The 24212-nt window shown below is 51.8% G+C and overlaps 1 protein-coding gene across 4 annotated transcripts in view; it reads right to left on the bottom strand.

Annotated features, from left to right (window-relative positions):
• Positions 1–24212, bottom strand: part of GTF2IRD1 (GTF2I repeat domain containing 1) — a 66042-nt gene that overhangs the window by 30116 nt on the left and 11714 nt on the right. For all 4 annotated transcript variants that reach the window (XM_071765232.1, XM_071765231.1, XM_071765234.1 and 1 more), the window contains exons 2-9: positions 13862–13990; positions 11064–11205; positions 8198–8344; positions 4676–4859; positions 3303–3616; positions 2347–2436; positions 1387–1470; positions 279–462 (exon numbers count right to left, since the gene is read on the bottom strand). In XM_071765232.1, the coding sequence (XP_071621333.1) occupies positions 279–462; positions 1387–1470; positions 2347–2436; positions 3303–3616; positions 4676–4859; positions 8198–8344; positions 11064–11205; positions 13862–13984 (1268 nt within the window). In that variant the 5' untranslated portion in view covers positions 13985–13990. The remainder of the gene's footprint in view (positions 1–278; positions 463–1386; positions 1471–2346; positions 2437–3302; positions 3617–4675; positions 4860–8197; positions 8345–11063; positions 11206–13861; positions 13991–24212) is intronic.

Here is a 24212-nt window from a genome sequence, read left to right as displayed (position 1 = left end):
GTGTTCTGTTTTAGGATGGCACTGGCAGTGTCTACAAGGACTTAAAACAGAGGTGACCATGCCATGGCCAGCCCTGAAACCTCCTCACATTCAGGGAGAGAGGGGTGGAAAATGGAGATTTTTTGGGGGAGGAAAAAAAAAAAAAATCTGTTTAGCTATTTCCATAAAAAAGGGTAAAATGGGTGGAGAGTCAAAACAAACCTTATGAGGATGGAGGAAACAGAAACCCCTAAGCCCACATTGAGGGGGTGCACTCTCCCCTTGCCCTCAACACCCACCTTTTGATGACAAAATGGATGTTGTGCCTCTCTTCCAGTATCCTCTTGAGTTTGGGGACACCATAGGTGCAAGGTCTTTTGAAGGGTATTTTGTCTGGGATGCCAATGATTTCCACAGCCTCGGGATCACAGGCGATTTTCCTGTAGGGAACTGGGACCATGTGGTCTAACCCCAAGGCTTCAGCTGAAAGGTGAACAGATAGTTTTCACTGACACACTTTTCCTTGAACAGATGAGAAAATGGAAGTGTAAAGACTTGGACTCAAAAAAAGTGCTTCTTCTCTTTTGCTTGTTCCAGAAGGTGAGTTCTGGGAGCAGCTTGCCACTGGGACACGGGACAACAGGGAGACAACAAGCACAGCTGATGGCATCTTCCACAACTCTGAAACACCCTGGTGTTCCTCAAACCAGGGATGAGCTGGTCCCAACCAACCCCCCATGATGCCAGCAGGTTGCTGAGCTATGGAACTCAGGAGCTGCCTAGCACATGGACAGGTTATGGACAGGTTATAAGTTATGGAGCTCACCTGTAACTCCTGAGTTATGCAGCCTGATGGGGCTGGTATCAGCCACAGCTTCCAGCCCAGCAGCCCAGTCCTGAGCAATTCCCTGAGCTTATAGCTACCCAAAAGCCCAGGAATTTCCCCATGGCAAGGGGAACATCAAAGATGCCTATAAGCCATGCAGGTAGAAAAAAAAAAGCAGCTGCAATACCTTTTGTAGGTGAGCCTCCTCTGGCATGGGGGGGTTGGACTAGGTGACCTTCCAAGGTCCCTTCCAACCCCTCATTTTCTGTGATTTCTGTGAATTACCTACTTTCACTTTCCCTGCCATGCTCCCCCTTGCCTGCCCCCTTCAGCCCAGGGCTGTTTCACAGACCAACTACAAATTCCTCAACGGTGAGGAGGGGGCTCCAAATGGAAATATTGATATAACCTTCAGCAGACACCCAGAGACTGGGAGCTGTTGGGCTAAATGTGTCAGGAAGAGAAGGGAGCTCTAGCATATGGCTCCTGCTGCTGTGTTAGGGAACAAAAATGATTGCTATATAATGATATGCAAACCACAAGCACTGCAGATGCATAATGGGATATTAACTCCTACTCACCATATCTGCTGTTAAACAGAATTTGCACGCACTCCCTAAGGGTGTTGATATCTTCGGTTTCTTTTATAAAACTGTCCCACTTATCTATCAAAACAAAATATAAGAAATAAGGAACTTCCATATGGTTCGTACACAGCAGATGCACTTTTCTTGTGTGAAGTGCTGGGAAGCAGGAACAAGACTTTGCTGCTTTAAAAATAATGATTTCCCTCTTCCTCAGCAGATTTTGCCAGGCTGGCAGATAAGGTCTGGGCTTCCCCAGCCCCAAGCAACCTCCTTTGAAGCCGTACATGTGCAAAGCAGATTCCTAAGGAATGACCCCATAAAACTTCTCCAACCTGAAATGAAAGACCCTCTGGGACAGAGCAAACTCAACCTGAAGCGAACCTTTGGAAGGCACTGCCATTTCACAGAGGAGATTTTTCAAATCCTTCTCTTTCCCAACTTTCCCACCCATATTTTTTTCTTTTTTTCTTTTTTCTTTTTTTTTTTTCTTGTTTGTGTTTTAAATGCAGGTGGGCGAGGGTTTTGAAGCAAACACATCAGCATTTTTTGGCTGCGTATCCCTTGGGTGGGGTGCAGGTGGGGAAATGGCAGAGTCTCCTCCCCCCTGCTGATCTCATCCCGGGCAGCACTGCAGAATCACACCAGGGTTAGTGGGTTTCAGTTGTTTTGAAATAATGCCAAGCTCTCAGCTGGTATTTGCTGTTTGGGCAAACGGCCTCACCCAAAGCCATGCCTTGGTTCCCCAGGCACCAAACAGGGATGGGATTTCCCAGCCAGCCAGGAGTGCTCAAGGGCCAAGCATCATGGAGATGGCAGGGATGGACCTGAGAGGGGATGAAGCTGTGATACTGAGATGTTGCAGAGAAAAAAAAGTCCCCCAGCACTGCCAGGTCCCTGCAGAGCAGAGGGAGATGAAACCTCTCCCTCTGTGATGTGCCAGAGAGGGACACTGACCTGTCTTGTCGTGGACAATGGAGAATAGGATGCGCTTGGATGAGTGCACATTCTGGATGAGGGGACCTCCAGAGGCCAACGATTTCTGTCCTGGACAAGAGGGGAGACAAGGAGAAAGGGCTGCTGAGAGCCTGACACCTGAACAAGCCCCCTGGTGCTGTCCCCCGCTGGCAACACCGACCCCATCCCACCAGCTCTGTGTCCCCTGGTTTGTGACACCCCACAGGGGTCCTGGCCAGGCTGAGCCCCACTGTCCTGCCCCAGCTGCCCCTCCATGCCCACAGTGCTGCTCATGGGGCAGCACTCAGCCTTTCAGGGCAGAAATGGAGGTATTCCTGTCAGCACCACGAAGGCACCCAGTGAAGGGTGGGGTGACATGGCATGGCAGGGGGGGCTCTGCTCATCTCTGTATGGGCCAAGTTTTGCACTGATTTTCATCGAATCATGAAACAGTTTGGGTTCCTTAAAGGGACCTTAAGGCTCACCCAGTTCCACTCATGCTGCCATGGGCAGGGACACCTCCCACCAGCCCAGGTTGCTCCAAGCCCCATCCAACCTGGCCTGAGACACTGCCACAGCCACAGCTCCTCCGGGCAACCTGGGCTCAGCACTCGCATAATGAAGAATTTCTCTTCCTAATGTCTGACCTAAATCTCCCCTCTTTTTGCTTGAAAACCATCACCCCTTGTCCTATCACTCCATCCTCTTATCAAAAGCCTTTCAGCTTTCCTGTAGCCTCTTCAAGTACTGGAAAGTCTCCCTAAAGCCTTCTCCAGGCCGAACAACCCCAACTCTCTCAACCTTTCTCCACAGCGGAGCTGCTCCAGCCCTGGAATCATCTCCCTCAGTGAGGACCCATTTAAGAACCACCGAAATACCCAGACCTGTCCCCTGTCAGCGCTGGGGAGGGGTGGGCTTCACACCCCCTTTTCTGCCAGCAAACCCCAGGCTATTACCACAGCAGTCGCTGTACTCCTGTGAGGAAGGCACCTTCAGCTCTCCCGCCGGCCTGGGCAGCAGGGCCTCGCCCGCCATGTTGGGTGCCGGCAGGCCGGAGGACACCTCTTGCTTGAGGTCGACGGCGAGCTGGGTCGGCAGAGAGACGCCGTATAAGAAGTTGGTGATGGCAGAAGGGGTGTCCTGGCCGTGGGGACCGGGGGGTTTGGCCACGGGGACGTTGGCACTGGAGTCGCGGCCGCCCTTGGAGGTGAGGGAGGTACACGTCAAGTCAACACTGGGGTTTGGCTCTCGGCTGGGCTCGTCCGCCGGCCTGAGGGAGAAGAGGGGAGAAAAAGAGGTTCTTTTGGGCTGTGGCACTGCTAAGGGAGGACGAGGATGTGGAGGGAAGCCAGGAAGGTGGGATGGGCTGCACTGCCAGCTGCTGGGCTCTGTTCCAGAAATTCCAGCCAGCACCCAACCTTCTCCAGCTTCCTCAGGCACCTGCACCATTTTCATCTTCTTTAAGCGGAGCAGGTTGGTCTTAGGTAGTCCAAAGTGTTTATACCAGCTAGGATAAAGCCATCTAGCTCCATAACCTGGTGTATTTAAAGAGTAAAACAATTTGTGTGACCATGACCACTTGATCAACTCCATTGCCTGTCCCAGCCCCCAGAACCACAGAACCCCCAACAATGGGGACCTCAGTGAGCCCGGGGATGATCTGCAGACCCAGGAAGCCCACGTGCTTCACAGGAGAGTCAGCCACGAGCTCACAGACGGCTCGAATGCTGCGTGTCCTACTTTTAGCTGTCTCAGCCTGATTTTCCAGAAGTGCTGAGCCTTCAGAGGAGGCATTTGGTAGCAGTCAGCATTTCTCTGCACGGATCTGAGGTGCCACCAGCCAGGCAAACACAGAGGAAATGCATCCAAAACGGCGGAGCCCCGTGTGAAAATGCGGCCAAAATGGGGAGTTTGCCCCACACCCACAGACCCCCAACTCCCAGCTTGTCTGGTGTTAAAAACCCCGTTTCAGCCTAGGAAGAAGCTGGCAGCATTTCCAGTGGAAATCTCTCAGGAGACAGAAAAATACTCAGCTTATCGCAGCGGAAATTTTGGCGAAGTCTTGTGGAGCGGTGGGGTTAATGTGCACGTTTACACCAGCCCATTATAGGAACGAGTCCCAAATGTTCCCCAGCCACCCAGAATTGATCAACCTGGGTGCCAGGCTGGGTTTGGAAGGGCTGGACCCAGTTTTCTGGGGCTTGGGGAGAAGCTGAGATGTAAGATGGACCCTCCTGCCTGCTCCACACAAAATCTCTGCTGGTCTTACGGGAGCCACCATCCCCACGGCTCGCTGCCCTCCCACCCCTTGGGGATCCCCCAAAATTACCTTTTTAGCCTGAAGCGGATGCTGTGGCTGTGCTCTAGGATGGCCATCAGGGACTTCACATCATACTCCATGGGTTTCTTAAAGCTAATCCCCTCGGGCAAGCCAGCCACTGCCAGTGAGCCTGGCTCTTTCAGGAACCTCTCGTAGGGCAAAGGGACCACACTGCTCTTCCCCACGGCTTCACCTGGGGAGGGGGCAGAGTTACACATCAACAGATACTCCATGCCCCCAGCCATGGCTGGAGGAGTAAAACCAAGAGCAAGAGATCCCAGCGGAAATGTTATGAGAAGGAAACCACATCCTAGCTCTGCACTTAAGCACGCGAGGCCCTCCAAGCCCTTTTTCAAAGCACTAATTAATAAATAGCTCACAAAAGCCAATAAGCAGATGTCTCATCTTTTGGGTTGCAAAGTAAAATCCTTGGTTGGGGTCACTTGGCACAAGCCCACCCCCCAGGAGCACCCGGACGTGTGCCAGGAAGGGTTGGGCTGCCAGCAAGCTGGGAAGGAGCTGAGAGCTGACAAAGGAGGCTGAAGGGCTTCACTGATTTTTATCTCATGTTTACTGAGATATTCTGGGAACCCTATTTTCAGTCGGTTTTTTTATTTCACCACCTGGAAAAATGGGAAGTACTTAGATTGCTGCTGCTGTCAGGCAGCCTTGATGTACTTTGAAAGACAAGAAAAAAAACACCTCAGCAGTCTCCCTTCACCCCACCACTCAAAGGCACCAGGAACATCAATACATTTGATTAGATGGCCACCTCCAGCAGCCCAGAAATCTCACCCACTCCCCTTGACCATAGCCACAGAGTTGCCCTCTGTCCCCAGCTTGCAGGGCTGGCTCTGTTGTACCTCTGACACCCAAATCTCCCCCTGGAGTTCCCCAGCAGCAGAAGGCAACTGTGGCTACAGAGATTTTTCTAAACCAACTAAAAAGCCAGCATGCCCAAACCAGGAATGCTCAGGGTGCTCTCCAGGCAAGACACTGTTGGAAACTCAGCCCACTCTGAAGGGTTTCAAGGAAGGGCCACAACCCTTGAGCTGCTCTGCAGAGAAATTACTTTGAAAACCAACCTGAGTCACTGCAACCAATAAACCTGGTGCTGAAAGCACGAAGCAAAACAAACAGCCATGTAGGAATGTGACCTGGCTGGCAAAACAGCATCCAGATGTAGAACATCTGGCCACGTGGCAAGGTGTCTGTGCCTTCATCTCCGGGCTGAGGGGCAGGCAAAGGAGATTATGGAACATTTAAATAGCTGTGGGATTTTATATTGTTGGTTTTCTTTAAGTTCCTTCCTTTCTAATATCTTAAAAAAAAAAAAAAAAGCAACACCAAAAGATCTTACAGAAGCCCTGGGAATATTGAGGCACTGTCAGCAAGTCCTTATTAAAAGTGATTTCTTCAACATGTTCTTTGAAGCAGCACGTGACAACTAACAACACACAACTTGTACAAGCCATCAAGGTTCCTTGCAGGATAATGTTTTAATTAAGCCAATAAGAGAAGTTTCAAAACAAACCTTTGAACCACAACACCAGCAGCACATTTTCTGCAGGCCCGGAGGGTACTGATGGCTCCCTGCCCTGATGCACTGGCTCTAGCAGCTTTCCACCTCCCTCCATCACCTCCCTTCAGGCTGGGGAGAAGCTCCCCATGCCCACTGTGACTCCTTATCAACCCAACACTTAACAACTCCCCAAACATATTTTTATGGGGAATGCATTACTGTCAAAGTGACCTTCACCGAGCCTCGTGCTGCCGTGCAGAGACTCGTGGTTTAGCTAAGGAGAGACAATAATCATCATTAATGCCTGTTTAATAGAAGCCAGTGGTAATCAGTCATCCTGTTGGTGCAGAGATTACCCAGCTCTGGAGGGAATACATGATCTTTTTGACTGAGCATTCTCTAAGATTTCTTTTTTTTTGTTTCCAATCCCTGTTGATGGGAGGTGACTAAAAGGAGAGAAAACCTCTCAAAACTGTAAGAAAAATAACTGTTAATTTCTAACAGTCCTCTCAAAGGAAAGGAAATCACCCTGGGGCAACTACTGCAGTATTTCTCCCCACTTTAACAGGAAAAGGGCCCAAGGATACCCCACCTCCTCCTGCCACTACAATCAGCAGGGGATCCTGGGCTGGGGTCCCAGCCAGTTTGTCCACACAAACACCCCAAGGTCAAGAGCATCACCACACTCATCCCAATCCACCTGGTCCCTACACCTCCAAGCAGATGCACCCTGGTCAAGCAGTTTTATGCAACTAGATATTTATAGTATGCCATATATATATAAGAATAATTCCCACATTCCCAAGGAATCTGCAAAGCCTGGTGGCAGGACAAGACCTGCAGCTCCGAGCAGGGAGCCAACCAGTGCCCAAATGCCCTCCCCACCCCATTCCCTTGGCCCTTTCATATTGCTCCTTCCTCCTGCATGGGACCAGCCTTTTGGAGTAAGTAAGAAGATTTGATTATGGCAGTATCATGTCCAAATCCTTTTAGTGGCTTCAGAAAACCTCAGGGACTGCCCATCCCCAGGGGAACAGATGCCATCTCTTTCTGTCTGCTAAGCCTGCGGCAGCAAATCCTGGGATCACCCATCATGTGGGAGCACCTATTCCCAGCACACCACCAGAGGCAATGCCAACTCTTTGGACTCAGGGAGACCTGCACAGCCCTAAAGGGCTCAAGTAGCCCATCCCAAATCCCAGCTGATGACAGAGAGCTGCACTTAGGAGAGGCAAACACCTGGTTCTGCAGCTGGTCCAGCCACATGGCCCCCCCCAAGCACCACACTGGCTTCATGAAACCTACTGAGCAGCACAGGGAATGCTGGAGCTTGCCACCCTGCTTTCCCAAATCCAACCTGGGTTTTCCTCCCTGGGCCAGCACAGGCATTGCTGGGGGATGAGCTGGGACATGGCTGTCACCTCCTGCCCCTCCAGCAGGGACCTCCGGAGTGAGAAGCAGAAGCAGGAGCAGGAGCAGGAGCTGCCACTGCTCGAGCCTCCACAGATTGGGCCCAGAGGGAGTTCTGCAACCCACTGGGTTACATATCAACAGCCATATGGTCATCTACATTTTAATTGCAGAAGCTTTATTGCTGGGGATGATGCATGTGCTGGAATGGCACCAACTTGTCTCTTGGAGCTGGGGCTGCGGGGCCGCCTGCTAGGAAAAAAAAAAATTCTCTTTTTTGCTGTTTAAATAGAATTGCCAGGGAAAAGGGTGAGAGAGTCTCTGCAGAGCCCCGTTGCAGACACGGTGTCAGGGATAAAGGGGTGCTTGAAAATCCCACTCAGGCTCTCCATGGCTGGGGGGACAGAGGGTGCTCCCTCCCCCCTCCAGCACAAGGTTTGCTTGGGGGTTTTTTTTGTCTGGTTTGGGGCACTGGGAAGTGAAGCAGCAGAGTGACCAAATTCCATCTCAATGCAACCCTAACCCTGCAGAGGTGCTGGGCACCTCAGTGAGCCCCGGGGGCAATCCAGATCCCCAAATGGAAGCGTGAAGGTTCTTACTATAAAGCACATCAAACACTTCCTCTACCATCTTCCTGAGGAGGTACACGTCTGATCCCTGGTCCGAGGAGACCCTGAGCACACTTCTCCCGCAATCCTTTGCCTTCTTCTGCACCTCTGTGTCCTGCTCTTTCCTCTGCTGGACTCCTGTGGGATGGGGGAGAGGGGGAGAGGAGAAAACAGGTGAGAAAAGAAGATTCATGGTGATGCCATGAGCACTTTCAAGTGGCTGCGAAGTGACCAAACCCACCAGGCAGGTCACACCAATATTCAGCAGGGCTGAATGCAACCCCACCCACCAAACCCCAGGGGAGATGTTACCCCGTGGGTGCCAGGCCCCTCACCACCCCCACAGCATCAGAAAAATCCTCTGGCCAGGCAGGTGGGTGCCCTGGAGCTCCCACCCAGCCCATCCTGGCTTGGATGGGGCCACAGCCCCTGGCAGCCCCCGATGCACAGGGGAAGGAAGGTGCCAGCAGCACAGCTGGGAACAGGGCTGGTCACCCTATGCATGTCCCCCATCCCCCCCTCCTGGGTTTTTCCCCCTCTGCTGCACTGAAACTGTTGTGATTAATTGGGCAGCACATTTCTTTTCTCTGGTTTCAATCTGCTTAGCCTCCAATCTCTCAGGAAAAGAAAATCCGCCTTTCTTGGAGGCTTTTTTACCCTTCAGCGTCATGTAGCTCGGTAATACCAGCTATTTCCTGCTAATTTCCCCCCATTAAACCTCAAATAAAGCATATCTTCAGCAATGACTTCCTTGCATCTCTAAACGCACAGAAAATTAAACACTACAAGTGCATTATTGCTCTTCTATCCAAAGTGACTCACAAGGGATTTTTCCGTGGTGAAGGACTAATTCCTTCATCATCCTCGACAGGTTCCTGCTGGTGAGCAGCCCTGGGAGCTGTCTGGGCACTCAAGGAAGAGCTCATGGATCCCTCCCTTGGAAAAACCCCACAGCTGGGACATGACTGGGGGGGTAAAAGCCACCCAGGGCACCCAGACACAAGGAAGGGGCAAGGCACCTTTGGCAAGCTCTGTGTCGCTCCCACAGCACAGGGAAATGGAAAAATTTTGGATTTTTTTTTTTCCCCAGGTGGCAAAATGCATCTGCATCCACACCCTCCTGTGACTGACTCTCCCTCCTGGCTGGGCACTAACTCTCCCCTGGTGACATCAATCCTGATCACTGTCGAGTCCCCTCTGTGCACCAGGAAAGGCTGAGCCAGGGGTTCAGATAAAGGAGGTGTCCACGAGAGGTCTGCACACCCAGGGAGATAAGAGGCTTCCTCCATCTCCCGGAGATGTCTGCTTTAGATTATTTCAGATCCTTTTCAAGGGGGCAGCGAGACCATAAATCAAAAAAAAAAGCACTTCCAGGGATGCTTTCCACTGCGTGCCAGTTGTAAGAGCTTTATGGAGCAGAGTTGAGCCTGGGCCATTTATAATTCAAGACAGAGTTATCACGTTTCACCCTGTCTCCAGCATCAGCCACTTCACCCCAGCCCCATCGCCAAGATTTTGTGCTTTCAGCCAGACAGGACCATTTCATTTGGACAAAAGTCTGAAGGAGAGGAGATGTGGGATCTATGTTGGGCACCTGGCCCCAGTATATGAATGTATGTGTCTATATTTCTAAGAGTGAGGTTTGCAGATGGTCATCAACATTGTCAGCTCCAGGGAGACAGAGCTGGCATTTCATACCTAAGAAGGAGCTCCCTTCCATTGCCCGTGGCTCAGGGGTGGTGGGAAGGGAAGGCAGAGCCACCTGCAAACCCAGGAAACCTCCCCAAAATGCCTCCTGTCTTGCAAAACACCGCACACCAAAGTGGAGGATAACTCCAGGTGGCTGTCCCAGGGGTGAGTGGCACAGTGGAGGTGGCAGGGAGCTGCCCATGAGAGGCAGGACAGGCCTGGGCAGGGAGCTGCTCCCACAAAAAGCCATCCCAGCCCACCCAGCACACAGACTGGGAATGACCCGGGCAGGCACCAACCCTTGGGAGCTTTTTTAATGCTAACATCTCCACTAGAGCAAAACCTTCCTGAGGAATCTCTCCCAAAGACCAAGGTGGGTACCATCAACACCATCTTGTTGTTTCTCATCCCACCCCAGGCAGTGGGTGGGAGCAGATCCAGGGCTGGGGTCCCCCAGCTCTGGGGTCCCTGCACCCACCAAAGCCAGATGCCACCCCAGCTCCTGCATGGAGCAGGTAAAGCACGCTGGGGACAAAGCCATCCAAGAGATGCAGGTCAAAGCATTTCCCCTCATTTCCCAGGCTGGTTTTGGGGAGCTGGCAGAGGCAGGGAGCCAACACAGAGGGCTGGGCACCAGCATCACCACAGGCTGGGGTGCCACCACTCACACACGTCCCTGAGATACCTGGGGACCCCAATCTGAGATCATAGGGACCACAGCTCCTGCTCAGCTCAGTCTTTCACCATTGCAAGCCCCTCAAAAGAACAATCAGCTCCACAACCAACATTTCCAGCTCCCACACCCATCCCTTTCTTTCCAAAACCTGGAAAAAAGCCTCTTTGCTCCTGGGGGATACAAGGACATACTATTTCTGCCAAGTGCTCAGAAGCCACTCCAGCAAACCAGCAGGGCCTGGCAGCACCAGGAGAGCAGAGCACCAGGAGAATGCCACCCCAGGGCTGCTTTTGGAGAGGAAACCAGGGTGCATCCCTCCCTGGGATGAAAGAAACTCCGGCTGCAATTCCCACCCCTTTTCTCCATCACTTTAAACGCTGCTCAGCCCCACGGACGGACCACACCGTGGTGCTACCTCGGTCACAACCATGCAGCACAACCCAGCCCGGTGACCTTGGCACTGGGGAACACCACAGGGGGGGTGATACTCACTGCAAAACTTCTGGAATTCAGCTTGCAGCTCCTTGTGGGTGCTGAGGAAGACCCTTCCCTTCTCCGTGCCCACCACGAAGGCGCTCTCCTCGTGGACGGCGATGCAGGCCACCTCTGCGTTCAGCTTGGAGAGAGCTGAGCACTGTGGGGAGGCACCAGGGCAGAGAGGTCACTGGAATATCCCCATTGGGCAAGCCCTGACATCTTCCCCAGGGGTTTTTTGGGTTTTTTTTGGTTTTTTGTTTTTAATTCCCATCAAAAGATTCCCCCGTCAAAAGCACCGTTCTGGGTGGGGTCCAAATTCCATGGGGTTTAAGAGAGCCCCTAAATCCTCTGGTGACTTCACAGCAAGGTATCTGGCTGAGTTAGGCTTTGCTGGAAAACAACAACTAGTTACCCATCATTTTGCTTCAGTTTTCCTATCATAAAAATAAACATTTTTTCGTAGTTCTTTCAAAGAAAATGTTCCGGTAAAAAAAAAAAAAAAAATCAAAGTAAGAAAAAACAAAACAAAACAAAAGAAACGAACAACAATTTGCATTTTTCCACCAGCTCTAATGAAATAAGGAGCACGGGAATCTTATTTCAGCTGCACAACACTAATATGGTCAAAGTCTGGATTAGCTGAACGATTCTTCTTGTACAGTTATGCAAAACATTAAAGAGCTGGAAAAGACTTCCTCCAGTAATCCATTTTATGTAACGTGCTCTTCCTGCTCTACATATTCCACACATATATGCATTTTTATTATTATTTTTTTTATATTATAATAGTCATGCAGTGCCAGCAGCCTGAGTCACATTTCCATAGCTACAGCACCGACGCTATCCCCAGGCCATGACTTCAGTGGGAAAAACAGGGGGGATTTTCCCATCTGTGGCCCTGGTTAAACACAGCACCCAACCCCAGCACCCTGGAGGATGCTGGCAGCTGGGGAGGGAGCAGGAATACAGCTGCCCATGGACCAATCCCCCCAGTTCAGCTCCCCACACACATTTAAAGTGAGTTTGATTTGTGTGGGCTTAAACCAGTCTCTCCACTGGGTCATTTTTACCTCCTGCTCACCTTCTTCAAGAAGGAGGGATTGAATCACATCCCCAAAAATAGACATTTCAAAGAAATCTCCTTTCAAGAAGCCAGCAGCAAATGGAAGTGTTTTGCTCAAAAAGCTCAACGCTCAAAAAATAAATATAAAATCAAGGGGACGAGAGATTTTGAGGCAGATCAAACCCAAACCTGAAGCCTGCTTGGTGACTGGGGCCCCTGGCTCCAAAGGTTGAGTGCCCCACCCTGGAGAAGACCTGGAAAAAGGCTTGAATTTCATAGAATCACAGAATGTCAGGTTGGAAGGGACCTCAAGGATCATCTGGTCCAACCCTTTTATTATTATTGTTTATATGAGATGTCTTAGCACTCTGTTGACCTGAGACTTAAACTGAGTCTTAAACAGCTGAGACTTAAAGCTTTCCAAAGTGGAGGAATCCACCACTTCCCCTGGGAGACCATTCCAATCTCTGACTGTCCTCAGAGTGAAAAATTTTCCTCTCATGTTCAACCAGAATCCCCCCAGGAGCACCTTGTGCCCATTGCCCCCTGTCTTGTCCATGGGACTCCCTGTAAATAGGGAGTCTCCATCTTCTTTGTATCCCCCCCTTTAAGTCCTGGAAAATGATAATAAGGTCTCCCCTAAACTTTCTCTTTTCAAGGCTGAACAAACCCAGTTTTCTCAGCCTCTACCCATATGCCAGGAGCTCCAGTTCTCTGCTCATCCTCATGGCCCTTCTCTGGCCCTTCTCCAGCCTGTCCCAATCCTTTTTGTACAGCAGGGACCAAAACTGGACCCAATACTCCAGGTAGGATTTCAGGAGCAGCCTGGCCCCCTGGCCCTGGTGTCAGCACCTGACTATACAATAATGTAGATAATGAAGGAGACAAAATATGGTAACACAATTTGGGTGGGATGGCACCTCTAGAAATCATCCAGGGGTGCATCAGCTCTGTGGAACCTGCTCTTTAGCAGGGTGGTGATGGTCAAAGAGAGGGAAATTAAGTCTCAGTGAAAAAAAAAATAAATATATTTATAAATATAAATATAAATATATATATATATATATATATAAATAAATATATATATAAATAAATATATTGCCTTGGGAAGGTGCATCCAGAATAAATACAGGAAACACGAGTTGGCTTTAAAAAGGGAGGGGTTTTCAGTGCATGGCATTGTCATAGCCATTTGTTACTACAGACTCCCTTTCCCTTCTTGAGCACATTCAGAGTTACAAATAAGATTAGCTCAGGTCCACGAGCCTTAATCCAGACAGTTATCTTGTTTATGTAAGCACGGCTGACTTAGGCAAGGTTTCTACTGGGAATTCTATGTCAAAAGATATGAAAGTTATTTTCTTTGTTCTCGGAGATAAAAGCCATTGTTCTGCTGTTGTGTAAAAGCTCAGGGTAACATTGGTAAAACATTGAGAGGGGAAAAAAAAAAAACCCAAACCAACAACCACCCTACATTCAGTTGATACCAGCATAAATATTAATGGGAAAACAATATCCATCCGAGATTAACTCGGGCTGTCTATGATCCTTATGGCTGCAAAGGTGGGAGAGGATATATTTTTTATGGTATTTTATTTATTTTTATTTATTTCTCCAGCTCCAGCATTTCCCTGAGCTTTCTGGCAGGAGAGGGGAGTGGGCTGAGCTCAAGAGCCCTCCTGCTCCAGCCCTGCTCCCAGCCAGGGAGGTGGAAGGAGGGAGGGGAACAGGGATTCCACAGGTCCCTTACCATGGAGTCTAAGGCAGACACTAAGCTGGTGATGATTTCATCTTTCTGGGGAAAAACCATATTCCACTGGTCAGCTCTGGAGGTGCCGAGAGTCACGTCTAAAGGTTTCCCTGCCAGGGCCATATTCACCTGGAAATAGGGAAAAAAAGAGAGATATGCATCACTCTTACTGCCAGAGAACCAGTACTGAGCATCCCAGAGCAGCCCCCCCAGCAGCGTGGGGCCACAGGGCAATGCTTGGCATGGATACTCTGGGGGAAACTGAGGCACAGGACCAGCCTGATCCCCATGTTCCCCACATTTCCTCTGCTAAATAATTCCTGATGCTGCTGAGCCATAACCAATCCTTGAGACTGATGCTCATGTCCCAGAAGCAACCAGGTCACCTCCACCCTCAGGACTCATCCCCAGGGAGATGCCACCACTGTATGGGGTGTGCCAGGGTGACCACCAGATGGGACCCCCCCAAACCAGCAGGATGTGGCCTTGCCAAGCCAGAGGATGTGGCACTGAGGAGGGGGTGAGGGGGTGTCCCTACGAGGACACCATGCTGGCCATCCCCACACTCCCTGTTCCCTGGGTGAGAGGAGAGCCCAGCACCCAAAGGTGCCCCTAAAATGTGCTGAAGCCATGGGGTGCTCTGCTTTGCCCTGAGGACAGGAGGCAACTCATGGCATGGAGCTCTGTCACCAAATAAATCATCCCACCCTGCAGCTCCCAGGGGATGGTGCCAGCAGGAGCAGGACCAGCAGCACTCGGGGACCCCAGATCTGAGAGGGGACCCCAGCCCTGGGAGCTCCATCCCACACTGCAAAACGGGGAAAAAAAAAGAGGAAAAATGCCAGAGCCTGGCTACATGTGCTGCCACTATGCCAGGTTTCTGCTCCCCATGAGCCATGGTGATACTGATGTGGGGGAAACTGAGGCAGGGGGAAAGTGAGGAAGGGGAAAGTGAGGAGGGGGAAAGTGATGGGGGGGGAAGTGATGGGGGAGAAAATTGAGGAGGAGGAAAGTGAGGAGGGGGAAAGGGATGGGGGAGCAAAGGGACGTGGGGGCAAAGGGATGGGGGGGAAAATTGAGGAGGGGGAAAGTGAGGAGGGGGAAACTAAGAAGGGGGAAAGTGAGGAAGAGGAATGTGGTGGTGGGGGAAAGTGATGGGGGGGAAGGTGATGGGGGAGGGGAAGTGAGGAGGGGAAAACTGAGGAGGGGAAAACTGAGGAGGAGGGGGGAAAGTGAAGAAGGGGAAAGTGAGGAAGGGGAAAGTGAGGAAGGAGAAAGTGAGGAGGGGGAAAGTGAGGAGGGGGAAAGTGAGGAAGGGGAAAGTGAGGAAGGAGAAAGTGAGGAGGGGGAAAGTGAGGAGGGGGAAAGTGAGGGTTGAACCCACTCCCACAGCAGGGCACCCACACCTGACACAGCACCATCCCCCCAGCACCATCCCTCCCAGCTCTCGCCCCTCCATCCGCAGGGCAGCGTCGCACCGCCCGGCTTTAATCCTACAGATAAAAGGTGCCAAATGAGCCAGCAAGGTTTGGGAGCCACTCGAACCGGATCATAAATCATGTGCTCAAAGCCAAAAGAGGATAAAAGAGGCTGGAGAATTTCTGAGGAGGTGAGATGGGGCAGGAGCTGGGGAGCACGAATGAAACTGGCTGCGCGGAACTTGGTTTGCGGCTGCTCGGCCCCACTGAAAATAGGGGGTGAAAGTCAACAGCAAAAAAACCCCAAACCCACCTTCCTGCTCTGCTTCATACCTGTGCCCAAGCAGAAGGAATTTGCTCACCAAATTTCCCTGCAAGCTGAGAAATGGTGAGGTTTGGCCCGGAAGGCCAAGTCAGCCCCATACCGGCACCTGGAGGTGCCCGAGCATCCATGGGATAGGGATGAGGAACATGGCCTCTGCCCCTCCAACCCTGCTGTTATGGGCCATGCAAGATGCTAACAGGGGTAGAGACAGCTCCCTGTTGGAAAAATGATAACAAAACTGCTCTTGATGAGGCCACCAGCCCAACTCCCCCTGTGTCCCCTACCACAGGAGTGGGCGAGCAGTGCCAGGGCCCCACCAGCACCCACAGAGGGGGGGATGCAGAACTGTGCCAGCTGTGCTGCCCCACACCAACTGCTGCTGGCACAACCCTCACACACAACTCTTCTCCTCCAGGATGATTTTGAGAGGAAAAAAAAAACAAAAACCAACCCAAAAGCAGGCAGCAGTTTGGAAAATACAGCAGGAAACTGAACACTGGTCTTGCAGCCCGGGTGCTGCCACCCCCCCAGCACAGCCCCCTGGACATCCCCAGTCCAGGGACAGGGCTCTGCCTGGCCCTTCCAGCTCCATCATCACCAAGGGTTGCAGTCACCCCAGGAAATGCTCTGTTTTCCTGCAGTTTGTGCATGCATGGATGGACAGACAGATGGATGGGCAATGCACAGAGCTCTGGAGCAGCTCCCTGCTCTGCAGGTGCAAGCAGCTCATGATTCCTTCCTTTAATCAATGCTGTGTTAACAAGAGGTGTCTTGCTGCAGCTGGCAGGGAGCAGAGAGGTGACAGCAATGCTGATGCCCATCCCAGGCCACCCCCCTGGCCCATGGGACCCAACACTGGGGACCAGCCCTTGCCCATGGGGTGCTGTCAGGAAACAACTCTGCCCAGGGAGCAACGCTCCCTTTGTAACCCCTTACAAGGGAAAAAAAAAAGTCTTCTTTGGATGCCCACACAGATTTCAGAGTGCTCTAATTATTATTAAATATGTTCTTGTTGCCCACTGGCAGCATTTTGGTCCCTGCTCAGTGGGGTTGGTGGCAGCCACTTGGACAATCCAAGCTGCACCAACCTGCTCAGCCATGCTGTGGGACTTAAGGTGGAAAAGCTTCTCCTCCCTGGGCTGCAGAAAGCAAAGGCATGAGCTGGATCTGGCCCCTGAGCAGGAACTGAAAGAAAAGCCCAGGATAACATCAGGGGGAAGTGGGGCAGGGTCCCTGCAACCCCTCCCTACCTGCTCCCTGCAAGAGACTGAGACAAAAATAATCCCTTTCACCTGGCTGATGGATTAACAAGGAAAAGAGAGAATCACACAGCAAGAAAAAAATAAAAATATGACCCAAGTAATAAAACAGGACTTTAAGAGATGCAGGTGACAATATTCCTGTAAAGCTTTTAATCGTTTACGGTCATGAAGAGCAGTGAGAGCAGATTTAGAAAAGGGGGGAATAAAAAGGAGGGAAAAAAACTTCATGGCAAGTGCTAGGCTTATTCAAATCAAATTAAGATGTAGGGCTTGAAGCTGTTTGTCTAATCAAAGGGAAAGTAATCTTAAGGAAAAGTGGGGTAAACCATTCTTACAGCACTTAGGGCCAGCAGCAGGGAGCAAGGTGGGTAGGATGGGTGCAGAGCTTCTTGCCCCCTCCTGAAGCTCCACACCCCCATCCTGCAGAAATCCCAAATGAGGGGTTGATTCCCCTCTCTCAGACTTGGGTGGGGAGAGGGGGGCTCAGCCCCATCCCCCCATCCCTGTGAGGGGGTCACAGGGTGACTCAGGGACAGTCACGTTGCTGTCACGGGGTGAAAGCAAACGTGTGCAGACTGGGTTCAGGTTTTTTTAATATAAAAAAATTTCAATCTTTTATTATTATTTCACTATTTCTCCCCTCTGAATCAGTCTCACAGGGATGGGACGAGCAGCACAGGGACAGGGCAGCTGCCTGCCATGCCCCAGGCAGCCCTCATGGGCCACTGCCTGCTCTTACACCACCTCCTTCCTCCCCTTCCTGCATCATCCTGGCAGAGATTAGAAAATTTGGCCCTGGGGGAGTTTCACTGATGAATCACCTGGGCTGCAGCAAAGGCAAACCAGGCACGTGGGGAGGCTCCTGAACCCCTGCAGAACCAGCAGCTGCTCCCCCCAAGCCTCACGGGGGGTTCATCCCCCATCACCATCCCCCCCTGCACCCCTGGAACGCTGCCACGGGGCAGCATCTCTCCCCAAAATAAACACCCTTCAGTCTCCTGTGCTGCCTCCCCACTTCCAAAGCATTTGGAGCAAAGAAAACAGAGAAAAAAAAAAAAAAAAAAAAGAAAAAGCTAACAACACAACAACACCCCCCAAAAAGGAAATTTCCAAGCAGAAAACTGGTACTAGATGACTCAAATTATGAACAGGTTCAATGAGGAGAAACTGAGGGGAGCTTCTGTGAGCGTGGGGCTCACTCAGTGGCAGAGGTGGGTGCAGTGAGCTCCTGGTATTGACTCTTGTCCCTTTCTTTTTTGCTCATCTTTTCAAGCCCCACAGTAATTTCTAGACCCAAAATTACTTATTAAGCCTTTTCCACAGAGCCATGGCAGAGCTTGAAAAAGGATCTCCACTGCCCATCCTCCCCACTGCCTTCACCTTGCTGTCTACAAAACCCTAAACCCCCAAATCCACTTTCCTGGGACTCACAAAAGAGGGTTGGACTCCTTACCTGCTCCCCCTCTGCCTGCTGCTCTTTCAGGCCACCCCTGCCAATGTAAAAAGCCAACAATCCCTTTTTTGGGAATCCCCCAAGGCCGAATGGGAGACTGTGAGATGGGAACAGCTTAGGAGGGATGGAGGACATCCCACACCTTGGATCTCTTTCTGCCAATATTGGTTTCAAACCAAACTGAGTGATGGATTTGGTTTTTCCTACCATATCTTCCAAGTGTAACCATAACTACCATAACTTCCAAGTGATGTTCACCATGTGAAGCACCTCTCTTAACCAGACCACTCACAACCACTGCAGGGCAAAGTGGGTGCAACATCTGCCAGCTCAGCACTGAAATCACCAACTGCACCCCAGGGCTGGGGGACATCAGCCTGGACACAGCACCAAGGGCTGGTGGCAGCAAGGGAGTAGAGAAAAGCAGGGGAGCACCACAAGGAGCCCCAAACAGATCCTCATGTCCTACAGACATTGCAGCACCACCACAGAAATCCCCCTGCCTGGGGTGTTTGTAAAACCTCCTAGTTCAGGGAATTTAAATTCATGAGAGCTGTGACCATTCAGCACAAAGGAAAGGAAAAAAGGGGAAAAAAAAAGCCCAAACAACCTGACCACAGTGCCAGTCCTGCCTGCAGCTCCACACAAGAGTGGCTGGAAATCATCTGTGCAGTCATTTTTCCAGGAATATTCTGCCTGTTGCTTCAGTGGTGCTGGTGAGACCATGGAAAGGCCAAACGAGGCAGCCCCGATTTCAGCAAAATATTAAAATCTATGCATATATATAAAAAATAAATACATATAATTTAGAGGTAGGTCTTGTCATGGTCTGATAGGCTGTTTCCCCTCCTGGGGACAAGCACTGCTGTGTTGGAAGGAATCAGGCTACCAGGCACCAAAAGGGCTTTAGAAGGTGGCATTTGGGCTTCTTGGCCACCTGATATGGTTGATAATCCACAGGATGCCAGGTGCCACATTCAGCCACCTCCATCCCCTGGGACTGAGGGAGCAGGATGGGATGTGACACTGTGTCCCAGCACATGGATGTAACAGTGACCTGCACGTAACGACACGACCATGATTTTTTTTGGTAACTGCCTCTTTCATATTTAAAGGGGATTTTTAAAAATCACACTGGTCCTGGAGGACATTTAAGGAATTAGCCCTGGCTTGCATTAAACATGCTTTACAATCCAACACCAGAAGTCAAAGGGACAAATCCCTGGGACAGCATCCCCTCTCCAAGCAAGGGGACCCCAGTGTCCCCACTGGGGACACCAGTTTGGGGCAGAACCCATACTAAGGGTTATCTCCCCACCATAGGGAAGGAACTGCTCTTTCCCACTGCACCTTGGGGACTTTTGAAGTCCCTTTTTTGGCCATTAGCAGTGAGGTGCCCACTGAGCTGGAGCTGCTGGAGCAAAAAAGCCCTGGAAACCACATCAACCACAGCAGGGCAGTGCCAGGGGGAATGACCAGGATTGCATTTCAACTTGTGGCTTTTTTTTTCTAATCACTTAAGCAAACACCAGTATCAGTGGAGCTGACCAAAGCCATCCTGGGTGCAGAAGCACAGCTCATGCTTGCTGTAAAACCAGTTTTTGCTGCAGTGATGGAAATCTCTGCCCTGTATGAGTGACTTGCTCTTGGCACACAGTGGCTTTATCCCACCCGAGCCCCCATCCCTTACACCCAACCCAGCACCAGCCTCCAGCTCCCATGGCAGTGTCCTCTCCACCCCAACTGCAGCCACCCAACTGGTGCTGAGGTGGTTTGTTCCTTCACTAATGAGGCTTCATTAGCTGGCAATGGTTTTGCTGGAGGGTTGGCACAGTGGTGCCAGGATAACTGCAGCTCAGGGGGTTGGCAAAATGCCCCAAAATACCCTCAAATGTTTAAATACAGACATACACACACACATACACCAGATTCCTCATCACTGCCAGGGAAGGGGGGGGGGGAGTCTGTTTTTTTTGGGGTACACCACGTGTCACCCACTGCAAACAAACACCCACTGAGGCCACACTGACACCCCCCAACGCTGGGTGCCAGTGCACCCCCTGCCACGCAGTCTGGTCTGACTGCTGCCTCCTAGCCACTGCCATGCCTCTCCCTGTATCCACAAATTGCCTTTTTTTGCTACTTTTCAAGCTGATCTCATGTTGCAAAAACCTGAAAGCAGCAGAGCTGGGGGGACAAACAGCTCCCAGCATGGTCCAAGACACCCAACTGCTCGTGCCCGCATCCCTCACCCACCCCGCTGGTTCTGCCAGCTCCCCCAAACCCTCTCCTTTTTTTCCCCCCATCTCCTTCCAGTTGGGTGGTATCAGGCAGAACAGACTCCCACCACCATACACCTCCAGCCCTCTTTTATTTCCCCCCAAAAAACCCCGGGGCACCTGCTGGAGAAGCTCCTCACACACACGCCAGCACCACAACAGCCGCCGGCATCGCCGCCTCGGCTCCGCTTGCCCGGATAATCCGGCGCCTGCTGCTGTTTAGTCCCACTTATAAAAGAAGCAAAGAGCAAACCAGGGGCTCCTGCAGGGGGATGTGTCAGCCACAGGAATTTTGGTTTTCCCCCCCCTCTGAACCAGGGCATTCTGGAGCTGCCTTGATTTTCTCGAGCTGCCTTGATTTTCTTCAGCCTGGCCTAGGTGCAGGTGTGACTGTAGTACAGTAAAATTATAGCAGGCTCCTGTCGAGAGCAAAAAGAGACAGAGGAGGATCAAGTGCCCTTCAGAAGCTGCTCCTTGTCTCCCCCAGGATAAACACTTTCATGTCAGGGTGGCTGCTGGAGGAGCTGCTTTGCCCGTGGAGCTCCAGACAAGTTTCCACGCTGCAATCTCATGGCAGGCAGGCGTGGAAGCTCCTGCTTTCGGCAGCTGTCTCTCCATTTATTAAAGAAAAAAGAAAAAAAAAAATGAAGTGAGGGGGAATAAGTGTTAATCGGAGCGTTCCCACCCTTGCAGGGAAGGGATGCTGGGAGCACTACGCATGGGAAGCTGCTGGAGCTGAGCCAGATCCTGCCCTGCTTGGTGCTGAGATGAGCTCCACGGTGCCCGACGGGTGAGCAAAGGGACCTGGGTGCTCACCCAGCTCCCAGGGATGAGCCCCCCACCCTGGGGGAGCTCAGCACCCTTTCCCATGCCGGCCCTGGGGGACAGCCCACGATTCTTTGCAGTTCCTAGAAGGAGAGGCAGGGAGAGAGAGAGGGCAGGGATCCTGTGTCCCACACGCCAGGGCTCGGGTTGCACTTCCCAGAAGGGGGCAGCTAGGGGAAGCCAAAATTAGCAGGGGACTAATTCTGCCCCTTAGTACATCCCCTACCCCAGCACCACAGCAACTGCCGACGGGGAACCGTACATCCTGGCCATGACAAGAAGATGCTTGGCAATCCCTTCCCTTGAGAGAGAAAAAAAAAAACCAAAACATGAGATGAAAGGATGCCCAGAAGCTGCAGGATGACCTGCAGGGAAGGTCTCGGTGCTGGACGGACCTCGGAGCCCAGCACCAAATCCCCTCACGCCCAGGTCCAACGCTGAGCACCCAAAGGGAGGCCAGGGCAGGGGGAAGGAAGGGGATACAGTTTCCAGCCCTCGGTTCAGTGGTGTGGAATCTAACGCCGGGGTTATTTAAAGCCCGAGTTTGAGCAGCGTTCAGCTCCTGGTTGCGTGATCAGGATAAAAAATCGCAATCCTAATTCCTGGCCCCCCGGTGCCTATGGCAACTGGTATCCGTCTCCTTGGAAACTAATCTCGTGGTATTTGAACAATGTACCAAGGGCCTTTAATCTCCCAAACACTGTAAATCTTTATTCTAGCCTGCTCGCCTCCTACCCCAAGAGCCAACATAAAAAGCCTGTTGTTTTCCATGAAGTCACCAAGAGCTGAACTCGAATTTTATATTACACGGGCACATGATGCTCTTTTGCCTTTTTTTTTTTCTTCATTCCTGGTTTTTTTTTCCCCTCTACAGAAAAATCCCACGTGCACAATGCCTGCAGGGGCTGCAGCACTGGCCTCACACCCAACAGAAGGTTTGGTTTCTCCAAACAGCACCCAGTGCCCCACTCCGGCTGTCACCCCAGTTGGTGTGTCCACCTTGAGCCTGTCGACCTGGGCACTGCTCCAGAGGTTAATAACAATAATAACAACAGCAATAATAATAAATCTGAATTATCTTACAAAAGAAAATCCACAAACTGCAAATATAAAAGGACATAAGGTCCAGGGTAATGAGTTGGTAACGAGCAATGGTCCACCCTGGTGCTGGTGGGCACCTCATTTTCCTTCACAGCACTCAACCCCAATGTTTTTTTCCCTTGCAAAGCTCCTGTTGATGGCACCAACCCCCCCTCCAGCTCCCAGGTAGGGCCAGGGTGGCCCTGTCCCCCCACACTGACCCCTGCCCATGGCCAACACTGCTCATCACCTGCTCTGCCCAGGTAACTGCCTCTGCCTAAGAAGGTTTCTGACAGATGCTACTTAATCTCATCATGTTTCAATTTTATCTCTAATATTTGTCTCTGGTTACTGGTGTCTCAGCATCAAGGATTCCCTGTGCCACAGGACAGGCTATTTGCTAATCCCAGGCTTGGCTCTCTGCAACACAAATAAGCTTAATAAAAAAATAAGATGGCTTTCTGAGGGGATGAGAGGAGGCTCAGAGACATGAGCATCCTGTGCCCTGAGCTCCCCCCTCCTGCCTCCTCCCTTCTCCCTGATTTATGGGATGAGTTGGAAAGGCGAGAGCCTACGTCAGGTTCCCCTGGCACAGAATCTCAGAATGGTTTTGCCTGACCTTAAAGATCACCTGGTTCCATATCTCCCTGCTTCCCAACCCTCTGCTTCCAGGCAGGGAGCACATGCCAAGGGCAGGTGCCAGATGGGTTTTGTCAGCAGCAGCCTCAACACCTGCTCAGAACCATCCTGCACAGGCAGGGCACCCACCACCAGCACCAGAGGAGTTTGGGTCACCCTGCCAGGGAGTCAGGCAGTGCCACCAGGGATGGGTCCCCATTTCCTTCCTAGGGCAGCCTGGGGATGGGGCATCAGCCCCAAAACCTCCTGCTGCTCATGCAACCCCACCATCCCCTCGGTGCTCTCAGGGCTCAGCACCACCACCCACTGCCAGAGAGAAACAGCCACGGGTGCCACGCTGCCCCCACCCACCCCGGGCACAGACATCACCCTGAACAGGGTGACAACACGCCAGGAGCCACCAAGTCCAGCCAAGGATGAGTCTGGCATTCCCTGGCATCACAACCAAAGCTGCAATGCTGAGTCCTGCATCCCGGGAGCTCAGCAGCTGAGGGTTCCCTGGGGGTCCCCAACCTATGGTCCCTTGTAGCTGGTAGGGCTGTCCAACCCCCAGCTGAGGGGTTCCCACCAGTGGGATCATCCCTACAGCTCTGAGGAGGAGATTCCCCAGTGTCTAATATAGCTTGGGCACCCAGCACAAGGTCTCCCCCTGCCATGGGGGCTTGGGGGCTTTAACACTGTCCCCGAGCCTTGCCATGACGGTGGCAGACAGACAATGGACAAACAGACATGTGGATGGACAAACCCACACCCAGAGAGGGTGATTACACACCCCAAGCTCCCAAACTGCCCCCCTGCATCAGTGCCTTCACCTGGGAAGGGCATCTCAGGGGGGTCCTTGTGGTACTGGGGTCCTGCCCCCCTCCCTGGCAGGATCTGGGGGGAAAAGGGCAGAGGTGACAGGAGTGTCCTTGTTAGGACAGCTATTTCAGCTGTGACTCAAAGGCCACTGGGGCTGGCGTGGGGCTGGCCCTAAGGAGCCCTGGCAGGGCAGCCCCGGGCTGGTCTGCATCCAGACAGGGCCTCTCCCACATGCTTCTGCTTGGAGTCATCCCGGGACAAGGTGACCT

Source organism: Heliangelus exortis, chromosome 21 (assembly GCF_036169615.1).
Source record: "Heliangelus exortis chromosome 21, bHelExo1.hap1, whole genome shotgun sequence".
NCBI lineage: Eukaryota > Metazoa > Chordata > Aves > Apodiformes > Trochilidae > Heliangelus > Heliangelus exortis.
The sequence above is the reverse complement of the archived record's forward strand: the minus strand, read 5'-3'. Positions and strand labels throughout refer to the sequence as shown.